Below are 12,947 nucleotides of genomic sequence, written 5' to 3'. Positions count from 1 at the left end.
CACACCATACTCCAACTTAGGGCTGGGGAGTTTTAGAACACAGAAATTATACCACAGTTCTAAACACATCTACTGGAAAGCAAGAAAGTGGGTTTCAAACTGCAATGTATCATGCAAGTCATTTATAGCACGGCTGAATACTGAATTCAGCATTAAAAGTCAAAGGACATTGGACAATTAATAGTTCCTGAAGGGCACATCAGTGAAGCCAAATATATCTGGCTATTTGGTGAACCACTCTGACCATAGCTCAAGAGGATCTGACTACACAGCTTGCAGTAGTTTCACATGAAACCATCTCATATCAAATCAGACTAATGGTTTATTTAGCAGTGGGCCCCAAGGTCTCAGGGAAAGCCCAGGTCTCTGAGGTCCTTTAACCATAGGTGCTGGGATTAGCCAAGAACGTTATACATACAAAATATGCACAACAGTACCGTAACCAGTAACTGAAACAGCAATTATCAAAGACACATCCAGTGCATTTTGCCATCACAACTCAATGAACATCAAGAATATGAAAACAGAGGCAAACATGAGGATCTTCACAGTAACATAGTTCAGATTTTTTGAAAAAAAGACTCACCTCCAGTAAACTAGCACGGCAATAAGAAGTATGAGGCACACAAATGTCAAGGCTGAGACTACGATGAGGGGAATGATCCATTCCATTTTGCCAGGAGCAGGTCTGGTTGCCATACTGGAAATATTCTTGCCTTCTGGGTATTTAAGCAAACAAAAATAGAAAATCAGTAGTGGCAGAAGCAAACTGAGCTGGTACAAATACGTTACATTAACAGGGCCATTTTGCACACTAGACAGGCAAAGCCAGGTTTGCCACTGAGTGTACATACACTCCACAAGAAGATGCAGCCGATCTGAAGCATCTCCCAGGATCATGTAGCTGCAAACATGGTTCTGTTGCTCTCATAGATTTTTTTTTTGCTGTACTCCAAAAGCATCCCAAGAGTGTATGCACAGTAGCCCGAAGAACACATTTGAAAAAACAAAGGCAAATGTTACATAAAACATGGAATGAAACTGAATACAAAAAGCTTTGGTTGTTTATATAGAAAATAACTGGTATGATCAAATATTCCTTTTAGTTCCATCGTCAAGCACTCACAGTCACAGAAAGCATTCATATTGTCTACGTTCTCAGTTTCTTCTTACATGGGCTGTTTTCATTTTATCTACCTTTAACACTATATTGTATAACAATAATTAACTGCAGGGTCTTCTCATCACGAAGTCTGAGATGGCTTTGCAGATGTCAGTTGCTTGCATCTTCCTGAGTTATAAAATACACGGCACACAATACCTGCTTTAAACCAGAATATTTTCATTGTTCCCTACAAAAACGGGTGGAGAGGATGGAGGAATCACAGGCGGAAGTCACCAACTTATAGAAGTTTGCAATCACAACACTAAATCATAGGCAATTCTACAATTTAATACATTTAAAGGAATGAAGTTATGGGTTAAAGAGCAACCCACCCTACACATACACACATCTTCAGGTACTGCATCCATATTGTAAGTCAGATTTCTTCTAGACATGAAGCAAGATTCTACCTTGGTTCTTATATTCCTTTAACTTTGCTTGCTTGAGGAACACTCTCAGTCTCCAAGGTCATATTCAACAGTTTCTTCCTGTAATACATGTCTGTAGCTTCCTGACTCTACTAGTTGATAAAATGCATTTGCTCCATTTTCAAATACTGATGCAATATTTATTTATTTACTTCATTTATGCCTCTCCTTTCTTCCCAATAGGAACCCGATGTGGCTTATGCCGTTCTCCTCTCTTCCATTAAACAAGCGGGTTTTTATACGTACTACAAGTTTTCAGTCTATTAGCCTTCAGCAGCGTTTACTGAAAGGTTTTATTCCAGCGCCTTAAACAAATTTCTCTTCTAGAATCAGGATTACTGTCCCACTTTGATACATATAATCCACCTGATATGTGTCGGAAAAGTGTTCATGAAAAAAAGAAGAATAAGATACAAGGTAGAGCAGTTTATTTGACCTTTTAGTAGGGTTGCCAGGTCCCTCTTCACCACCGGCGGGAGGTTTTTTGGGCGGAGCCTGAAGAGGGCAGGGTTTGGGGAGGGACTTCAATGCCATAGTGTCCAATGGTCAAAGCAGCCATTTTCTCCAGGTGAACTGATCTCTATTGGCTATAGATCAGTTGTAATAGCAGGAGATCTCCAGCTAGTACCTGGAGGCTGGCAATCCTACCTTTTAGATCCCAAGGCGTTTCACTATAAACTTTGTCAGGGGATCTAGTTTAACTTTGTTTTATTAGATCCCCTAACAAAGCTTATAGCGAAACGTGTTGGGACCTCAAAGGTCAAATGAACTGCTCTATCTTGTATCTTATTTTTTTCTCCTACCTACTGATGCGGCCTTATTTTCTTCGTGAAACGTGTTCATGACATCATGCAATTTGTGCTACATGGCATCTGATTGAAGGCATTAATTCCCATGACTTGCTTTTACTTAGTTAGAAAATGTGTACGTCGTCTCTCTAGACCCTGTTTGAGGTGGCTCACAGCAAAAACAGTAAGACAACACCCAACAAGTCAATAAAAACAAGTCAAGAGAAAGGGGGCATAAAAGCAGCATAAAACCACAGAGGTGTCATGTGCCGTTTACCAATCGCAATCCATTTTCTACAGATTTATGATTTTATTTACAGAAGGCCATTGCTCAAAGACTGGAAGAAGCCTCAGCAGCTCCGGCTTCAGTAAGGCCAATCGTTTTCTCACAGCTTGGGACTTACATAGTACCCACAGTTTCAGGGCTGGTAAGTGCAATCCATTGCAAGACAAAACCCAGTCTTTATCCAACTCTCAAACATGAGAGGGCAGAAAGGTTTGCACCACTGTTTGCCTCTCGTGGCCCTTTCTTGCATGCCCAGGGTAGTGCCGATCGCCTCTTTGGAGTCAGGAAGCAATTTTCCTCCTGGCCAGATTGGCCAGGGATCCTGGAAGTTTTTTGTTTTTTTTGCCATCTTCTGGGCATGGAGTAGGGGTCACTGGGGGTGTGTGGGGGGAGGTAGTTGTGAAATTCCTGCATTGTGCAGGGGGTTGGACTTGATGACCTGTTGGTCCCTTCTGACTCTATGATTCTATATTATAAACCATTCCAAGAAAACTTCTGTCCCTTTGTAAACTGAATAATACCCCAAAATGTGCTGCTGCTCTGTTTAGGATCGCACAGCGATACTTTGTGATAGCAGCCTAGCCAAGTTTCCCTAGTATGATCTGAACAGCTAAACCTCAGTTTCAATTCTCAGTGCTGCTTGTTGGATTACACCAAACAGAAATAATTGCAGGGAACAATGAGATTTCTCTGCACGACCCGCAGTGGCCACAGCACATCAGCCTTGTAAATAATTTGATCATTTGAAGGACAGTGAGTGAGGTGGTTCTGTAAAACTATTTTGCATTCCTTTATGCAGGATCCAGAAACAAAGCTATTCACATTACATTTTATGTTATATGTTTCTCAAGCAATAGATATAATGAACCCAATGTCTATAGCCATATTTGGAGACAAGAGAACAGCAAGAGGCATCAGTGTCCGTACCTTACCTCAAGTGAAGAAAAGATTCCTCTCACACTCTTCCCCCAAGTCATATATATTGTTTTAGGCACAACATTCTCTTTCAAGACTTAAAAGCACCACACTTGTTCTTAAGTCTTCTCCTATTCTCTTTTGTGGTGAAGTATCATTATATTCTGAGCCAGCAGCAAATCTTAGCAGGGTAACAGAGTTGCCTTTTCACCAGGAGAGGGGAAAAAACACAAGTGCATGGAAAGCAGAAGTGAAACTTAAACAAGAAGAGAGGAAAGGTTAATTGTAAAAGTACTCTTTGCCAAGTTCTTCGAAACTGCCGAGGAGGGACTCCGCTGCAAAAGCCCAGCAAGAAACCTTTGTAGTCTCAAAAAAACTCGCCGACAACGCAGATCTTGAAGTCAACTGTGCCTAAATGAGATGCTCTGAGCAGGGAAGCAAGAGAAAATATACCCTAAGAATATAAATCAGGTGGGAAAGAGAGATGAAATATTAACTTGGGGGAATATCTGACCAAAATAAATCAAGAATACAGAATAATTAAGCTTTGGATCAACATTTCCCTCCAGCGTTAAGTGTGCAATACTTGAAGAAGAAGAAGAAGAATTGGTTTTTATATGCCGACTTTCTCTACTATTTAAGGACAAATCAAATCGGCTTACAATTACCTTACCTTCCCCTCCCCACAACAGACACCTACCCTGTGAGGTAGGTGGTGCTGAGAGAGTGTGACTAGCCCAAGGTCACCCAGCTGGCTTCATGTGTCGGAGTGGGGAAACCAACCCAGTTCACCAGATTAGCGTCCTCCACTCGTGTGGAGGAGTAAGGAATCAAACTCAGTTCTCCAGATCAGAGTCCACCGCTCCAAACCCCTGCTCTTAATCACTACACTACGCTGGCTGGATAGCCTGGATGTGTTGTCTTCAGTTATATGTCTAGGAAGTCATGTAAGGTACATATTATCTCCATGAAGAAGCTGAGACTACATAAGGGAAAACAATAGTCATACAGGCAGCAACCACAGATGATGCGGACAACAGGTTCATGTTAAGAGAGTTCTGTCGTGATAGCCATTTGTGCCTGACTACTGCAACAACTGTTCCTATTTAACATTTATCACCACAACAATTAAACTGTACACACCAACTGTGCAGAACTGAAAAGGTGCAAACATGCTCTCATGAGCACTGGCAAGACAACAGGAAGAGGCCAGAGACTGACAAAGGATGGGTCCCAGGGTATGGTTGGATGGGAAGGCACACAATACAACCAAGTCTAAGCAAGTTTGGGTCTGGGTCAGTACGCAGATGGGAGATCTCCAGGGGGAAACCACACACACACCCTTTGAGTTCCATAAAAGAAGAAAGGCAGGATATAAACTAACCAACTAAATATTGGGGGGGGGGAAGGAAGGGGGATTAAGGAGGGATCAACTGGCAGCAGATAGGACAGATGAGGGTGGGAATACATGTAGACAACATAGTTCATGTATTTTGCCCTTTCAAAGTCAAAATGCAAGGGGAATCTTACTTTAACTGTAATAAGTGCACACTGGAGGAGGGGACTGAACTGGTCAAATCTCCCAGCAATTGGTTGCTCCAGGCATTTTTCTCCATTGTTGACTCCAAAACCAGAATTGAGCTGAGGAAAAAAATGGCTGAAAGAATGGATTGAGGAGACAGCACAGTGCCCCCCTCCTGGGGGGGGGGAGGGGTGTATGATAGCATCTTTCTTCCATCTGTTCCTTTTACGATTAAATTAAGGGGGGGAACCTTATTTTATTCGTTAAGTCTTAAATGTGGTATTAGCTGTTGATTGTACCATAAATGATTCAGTATATCAACTTGGAGAGAGAAAAAAGATGGAGCTTGGCATGTAGCGGGCGGAACATGACTGAAATACTTGGGAGACATTTTCAAGCCTCTTTATCAAAGGAAGTATCATGGGAAGCAATGAAGAAGAAGAGTTGGTTTTTATATGCCAACGTTCTCTACCACCTAAGGAAGAATCACACCGGCTTACAATCACCTTCCCTGCCCCTTACCACAACAGGCACCCTGTGAAGTAGGTGGGGCTGAGAGTGTGTGACTAGACCAAAGTCACTCAGCTGGCTTCATGTGTAGAAGTGGGGAAACCAACCCAGGTCACCAGATTAGCGTCTTCCACTCATGTGGAGGAGTGGGGAATCAAACCCGGTTTTCCAGATCAGAGTCCACCGTTCCAAACCACCGCTCTTAGCCACTACACTACGCTGGGTCGAAAGGAAAGTAGGGAAAATGTCGACGGATTTCAGAGAAACTCAAAAACCTGCTCTTTGGACATCTAGGAGGCTCAGCATGACAAGGGTGAGCCCTACAAACCTTGGACCTAAGGGGAGGCCTGCTGAACCTTAGAGGTATCCAACATAACTCCAAAGCTCAGGAGGATGTCAGAGACAAGAATCTGCCCTTTAAGGAATGGGCACAGTAGGCTGCAAATGTTGGCTAGTTACTAAGAGCTGTTATAATTTGTGTACCCAGATAAGGAGCTTCAGAAAGGACTAGACCCGTTCAAAGGGGACAGGAATATCACTCAATATCAGCCAAGAGGGAGGGGTCAATGCCGCATTTCAACGGCTTGAAAATGATGGCATGTAACAGAACCAACAGAAGCCATTTTCTTTTAAAGCAAAAGCAGTTTCAGGAAGTTTGGAGCAAAGAAATGGCAGGAAGGGGATGCTTAATTCTTTTCCCACCCCATACCCAAACCACCATCCAGAAGTCATTTCCCCCCCAGCCTCCAGTGCTCCAAGTTCCAAGCATATCTTTATCATCTTGAGCAGTGAAATAGCAGGGGGAAAAAGGGGGGGGGGACAGTAACCAATTTCCCCCTCATAATTTCTTAATTCTGAATTGCCACTCCATAAAGCATCTTTTAAAATGACCCTTAGCATTGTATTACCTGTATTTTTACAGGTATTACATAGTTAGCAATCAAAACATCAAGATACCCTTATGGCACACTATGTCTAACAAAATACAAAGCATAAGTATGACAAATATGGTGTATAACATGTCACAGTTACAATAGTTACAATCCAATTATACATTCACATATATATTCCTATCTACATACCAATTAAAGAAACTATAGTAGCTCTATAATGCATAAACTTAACAGGAGATAGTAGAGTTAGGCCACGAACTAGCTATGTTTATCAACGCAGGGAAAGATAAATAATCATGCCTAAGCTATACAAGAAATCCTAGCTGCCATTTTACATTATGAGCAAGCTTATATCACCTTAAATTGTAGAGACAAACCTGAAACTTTTAAGAGCTCTTTGATTGTTTGAAATCAGAAGATAATGGGAGGGCTTTTCTTTTCAAATAAACATTATGATTTTAAGGTAATTGTTTCACGATGTTTGAACTGTAAAGGAATACTAAATCTACTGCTCAGGCTTGTAATTTGAATTTCTCCAAAGGTCCTGTGTGACTACTATTAAAATCATGATCATATGCAATGTACTTTTAACTAAGTGTACATATGATGGTAGAAATTCATACTTTATTGAATAGTTCAACCTTATTAAAACTTAAAAGTTATTATTAAAAACTTAAAGTTATTAAACTTACTAATGCTCAACTTTAGGAGCCCCATGGCGCAGAGTGTTAAGCTGCAGTACTGCAGTCAAAAACTCTGCTCACGACCTGAGTTCGATCCCGATGGATGTCGGTTTCAGGTAGCCGGCTCAAGGTTGACTCAGCCTTCCATCCTTCCGAGGTCGGTAAAATGAGTACCCAGCTTGCTGGGGGCAAAGGGAGGATGACTGGGGAAGGCACTGGCAAACCACCCCGGTGCTTGCACAGGGGACCTTTACCTTTACCTTTTTAATGCTCAACTTTAATAAAACTCTTGAGTTTTAAGAAAAATCCATTCACACTCTGCTTTTCCTTGTGGTTCAAGGTGGCTTACGATAACATAACGTTCTTCAACTGATATAATTGCTCTCTTTAAGTATTTGAAGGGCAGTCATTTAGGAGGGAGGGAACTGTTCCTTTTGGCAGCAGAGGATAGGACTCACAATAATGAGTTTCAATTACAGGCAGAAAAGTACCAGCTGGATATTAGGATTTTTTTTTTAATGGTAAGTGTAGCTCAGCAGTGGAATCAGCTACCTAGGGAGGTGGTGAGCTCCCCATCACTGACAGTCTTCAAAGAGCAGTTGGAACACTTGTTAGGGATGCTTTAGGCTGATCCTGCATTGAGCAGGAGGTTGGACTAGATGGCCTATATGGCCCCTTCCATCCCTATGATTCTATGATGCAATGCACTATGCCACAAAACACAATCCAGGCAATAATTTAATGAGCTCTCCTTTTAATATACAGAATAACCCGAGTAATACTTCACAACTAAAAGGCAAACACCCAGGAATGCTGTTCACAATACATATGTATACTGTGAATGCATATATGGAGGAACAGTGCCCTCTTTACTTACTGGCCTTGTCTCCTCCATATATTGGAACTTACTAATTGGGCATGTACAGGCTCTGAAAGTGCAATTGGGGACCCCGTAAAAAGTACGGACCCCATTTATTCTGATCCTATGCAGATACAAATTGTACATGGATCAGGGCTTTCATATATTGAACATATGCCTGAGATTGTTGTACTTTGCTGAGGACAAGTACAATATTTTCCTTTCTGTCCACATCTGGTCCTATTGCAAGGCCCATGAAATAACAGATCTTCCTCCCCCTTTCCCCAGGCGACTTCCTTAATGTCAGGAGCAGGCCATGAAGACAGTTCATGGTTGTGCTCCTAGGTGTTGTTTTGCAGTTCTCTCCAAGGCCAGTCCGTGCCCCGTGTTTAGACTTCTTAGAGTCCTTCCTAGATTCCTTGAGTATGGGAATTGCCAAGTACTCCTTCCTGCCTCTGGGAGGGGGGTTGCCTGGGTTACTGCTTATCTCCTTTTGCTTTTCCATATATGCCATGTGCCTTGCCTTAGCCCCTTACTAGTGTCATTCTGAATATGGCTTCTGTAACCTGTCGAGTCTAATCAATAAAACTGCTTTCGTGGACTTGCCGTCGGCTGGAATCTGTTTATGGGTTTGCCGCAGGGCTAGAGCTCACACCTCCATACGGAAGCCACAACCTGAAGGCATCCATGCTCAATCCCCCCCCCTTAGTTTTTGTCTTACACAACACCTTCAGAAATCCCAAACTTTAGATTCCTCTGAAATAAAAATACAGGTGTTTTTTTTTTAATTTCATGCAAAACTTTTGAAATGGGAAAACAGGGGGAAGAAAGAGCTTGTGAATGCTAACGGCCACCTGGCAAGGATTTCTGGCTGGGACTCACAACTCAAATGTCTTCAAATTTAGTATCAGTCATTATTAACAAAGGGAAACATTAATTGGAGAAGAGATTCTGGCACATTTGGAGCTGCTTTGTTTTACTCTCTCAATTCCATGAAGGCTTGTTCAGCAGCTAGACTTACCACAGCATCCAGTAAACTTCATGGGTTAATGTGGATTTGAACCTGGGTTCCCCACATCTGGGTTCCCCACATTCCAGTGCAGACCTATAGCTGCTTTTATCGAAATGGTTTCTTCTAGTATTTGTTAGTATTTGTTAGAAATCCAACATCTTCATCAAATATTCTATCAACCTCTTCAAAGAGGATGAGAGAAGTTGCACCTTTTTTTACTTGCAGAAAGAGTGAAAAACAATTTACCTATTTGCGGTTATGGTACTATTGGGTAGTTCCTTAATAGGAACATTTTAAGGCAATGTTTTGTTGGTAAATGGCTTGCCAGAAAGTATATATCATACCACTCCACTCAGCTAAGGATGGCATGTCTCATTGGCACTAGGCATGTCCGGTCAACACAACAGGCTCCTCTGCTGGCACGCGGATTGAACATACCTTGACCTAACTAGAGTTGCCAGCTTTGGGATGGGAAACACCTGGAGATTTGGGGGATAGTGCCTGAGGAAGGCAGGGTTTGGGGAAGGGAGGGACTTCAATGGGTTATAAGGCCATGGAGTCCACCTTCCAAAGTGTCCATTTTCTCCACATGAACTGATCTCTGTCGCCTGGAGATCAGTTGTAATCCCATGAAATCTCCAGCTATCACCTGGAGATTGGCAATCCTAGCCCTAACTGAACACAGTGATAACAGCTGAGCAAAGTGGTAGGATACAATCTAATGCCTACTCATATGCCTGTGAGGATTTGCTACAAAGGACGATTTTGTTTATGTTTTGCTCTTAACTGTGTCCCCCAAATCCAATAGTTTTAAGCCAAGAGTAAAATAACATTCTACAAAGCCAATTGTCACTTGCCTTGTTTTAGTACATTAGGCTTCATGTTGAGAAACCGAACAGAAGCTGCTCCAAGTAAATGGAGTTAACTTATTTTAAAATTCCTCTTATCTGCCAAGACGTTAAGAGCTACATACTGAAGATAATAGCGTGGAGGAACTAATGAATAAAATAAGGCATGTGGCAGGGATGACCACAGTCACCCACTTAGTGCAGGCGAGAAAGGCAAGACCTTTTCATAACATATTTTAAGACAGATGGACTCCCTTTGTTTCATATTGGAAACTAGGAATAACAACTGTTTGTCTAGCCATCATTTATTTTCCGTGGTCCAATGACCTCATTTTGCAAAACCTGAAAAACAAATAGGGTAGAATTTAAAAGCCTAAAACTGTTATAATCTGCCTCTTGAAATTTTCAACTATTTGTAGATGAGTGAGTTGCAATTTTTTTTTTTTTTTTGCAATCTGCAGTCACTTTTTACCCAGGGGGTGGTGGGGTGGGTAGGAGAGTCAGTCACTGAAATGAAACTCACAATCCTGACTTGGTGTGAAATCTATGCTGCGTCTATCCGGAGAATGTACACCAATAAAGCAGAAGTAGCTGTAGCGGCGCTTAGTGCTTGCAGTCGTCCGCAGTACATCTGGGCGACCAGCAGGGGGTCCAGCACTGAGAAGCCTATAAAAAGGGGGCCTGCTGAGTAATGCTGAAGAAAATGTACATTACACAGGAAGACACAGACGGTTCTACTTCTCCGCAGCCCAACAACAACAAAAATCAGCATTTTCAGCTTTCGTTTTTAAACAAAGGCAACTCAGCAGCAATAGACAAATATAACGTCTCCTTCTTGTAACTCTGCCCATTTTTTTTAAAGGGTGAGGAAACTTCAGTTTTGCTAAGAAATGCAAACACTTCCCCATGGCATATGCCACCGCTGAATTAATTCAGTTTGCCTTTTACTGGCTTGGAATTCATCCCAGTAGGAAGGAATAAAAATTATTATCGCGTATCTGCTTCAGGGAGTCCTACCTAAAGTGATCACCGACACTCTGAGAGGAGTTTTTCCACAGGCCTGAAACAAGAATTGTTTTCTCAAGATAACCTCCTTCAGCATTTGTTTCGTCCATTTTGAAATCAGGGCCAGGACAAGTACATTAGACTCAGCATTCAGATGTCTCAAACAACCGGTTTGCTCGTGAAGAACCTGGCTTGCTGCCGCGCTTGTATGCTCCCTCTCTTTTGTGTGAAAAGGGTGATCAAAAACGTTCTGGTTTTAGAAATCTTGAATTGAACTCTAATTTGTAGCGCTACTAGAATGTGGGAACTAGGCAAGTAGGTGATGTGGACTAGGAAAGTAGGTGATGTGGAAGACCTCTGCCTGAGACCCTGGAGAGCTACCGCCAGTCTGAGTAGACAATACTGACTTTGATGGACCAAGGGTCTGATTCAGTAGAAGGCAGCATCATGTGTTCATGTATGAACCTGGGTTAAATTGGAGTTGGCTTCCTTCACAAACCAACCTTCTGAAGCACAGCTTAATCGCATTTTAGGTTGGTTTGTGATGTCCAAATGCAGAATCTGGGAAACATGAGAAATTCTGTTTGACTGTAAACGGATATTTTGAAACTGAACACATTCTACTTCAGTGTAACAATGCGTTTGAGACTTTTTCAAGCTCGCAGGCACTGACCAATTAAAATGTGTCACTCACAGCAACACGAAAATCGGGGGTCGGAACGTATTCCTTTATGATCAGCTGCAGGTATTTTTTTTCATCTCTCTGTACACCTGGATATGTCCTTTTCCTGTTTAGACTAGCAACTTTCTTCTACAGTGTCACATTGTATGTACACAGTCTGCTAGTGAAATCTGGTCTGATTCTTTTGTTTATCTGCACGCAAACTGTCTCGGTGACTGCAGGCTTCTTTAAGCAGCGCAGCAAAATTATCTCAAGAATCACAAGAAATTTGTAACTTAATAATTGTTGCCACATATGGAGAAAGGAAAATAAAACCCACACAGATGCTTAATTATCCTAATGAGGTTATCCCTGAAGGCCTTTGCACAACCTCAAGGCTTGTTTGAAAAATTTCTCCCATACAACGGAAATTCATTCTGCAGTGAAGTCCCACATGGAGACGAAATGAGCCTTAACACACACAGCACTGTCTCAGCCACAATGCCTTTAGAGGGGGAAGATCAAGTACCCATAAGGGTGAATTTAGGAGACGGGGGTGGTAAGTGAGGGAGTCTCAATGAAACAAATGCCTGTTCATTTTAATTTATATGCATATTTTGGAAGAATCTCCCCGTTACTTGTCTCGAGGATGGTGAACCTTTATAGGACAGAGATCCAGAAAAATATTAGTTTCCTGTAATTAAAATAAAGGAACTCTCTTGGTTTTACATCCAATAGGGGAATTTGCATAATCACAAGCAAACAAAAAATGTTATGCATCAAGATACCTAACTGTTAGCATTGCCAAGTCTGTGGATAACTACGGTAAGTCTGGAGACTGGAGCTAGGAACACAGATCTTTCTACAAGCCTGAAAAATGCCCCAGGTTTGCACAAAAATCGGAAATCTAAAAACAAACAAATAAATAAAAGGGGTTAACTCCCTCAAAACAATAGACCAGCACCTGTAATTGTAAGGAATGAATTCCATCAGTGGCTAATACCAACCAAACCTTGCCTGGATCACATGTTGTATTGTACCTCTCTAACCTCATTGTGCCAGCATTTCTTCTCATTGCCTGTGTGATGTTTGTTCCTAGTCATATATGGATGATAGGAGTTCTGGGCAGCATTTACTTCTCAGCTAAGTAACACTTGCACACATATAAAGCAACTAAAAAAATAAAAATAAAAGCAACATCTTAAGGCAGCAATGCTGATTCTGTGAACTTAGGCAGTTCATGAGAAGGAGGCTAGGAAGGGATGAGGAAGACATTTGGGGTCGGGAAGAAATTTTCCTCTGGCCACTTTGGCCAGAGATCCTGGTTTGTTTGTTTGTTGCCTTCTTTTGGGCATAGAGGAGGGGCCACTGG

The 12,947-nt window shown here is 41.9% G+C and overlaps 1 protein-coding gene across 4 annotated transcripts in view; it reads right to left on the bottom strand.

Moving 5' to 3' along the window:
• Positions 1-12,947, bottom strand: part of PTPRG (protein tyrosine phosphatase receptor type G) — a 669,402-nt gene that overhangs the window by 87,776 nt on the left and 568,679 nt on the right. For all 4 annotated transcript variants that reach the window (XM_056855280.1, XM_056855289.1, XM_056855297.1 and 1 more), the window contains exon 13: positions 587-719. In XM_056855280.1, the coding sequence (XP_056711258.1) occupies positions 587-719 (133 nt within the window). The remainder of the gene's footprint in view (positions 1-586; positions 720-12,947) is intronic.

The sequence above is a fragment of the Euleptes europaea genome, chromosome 1 (genome assembly GCF_029931775.1).
Source record: "Euleptes europaea isolate rEulEur1 chromosome 1, rEulEur1.hap1, whole genome shotgun sequence".
Classification (NCBI taxonomy): domain Eukaryota; kingdom Metazoa; phylum Chordata; class Lepidosauria; order Squamata; family Sphaerodactylidae; genus Euleptes; species Euleptes europaea.
Note: the sequence above shows the minus strand (reverse complement) of the source record. Positions and strands in the feature narration are given on the sequence as shown.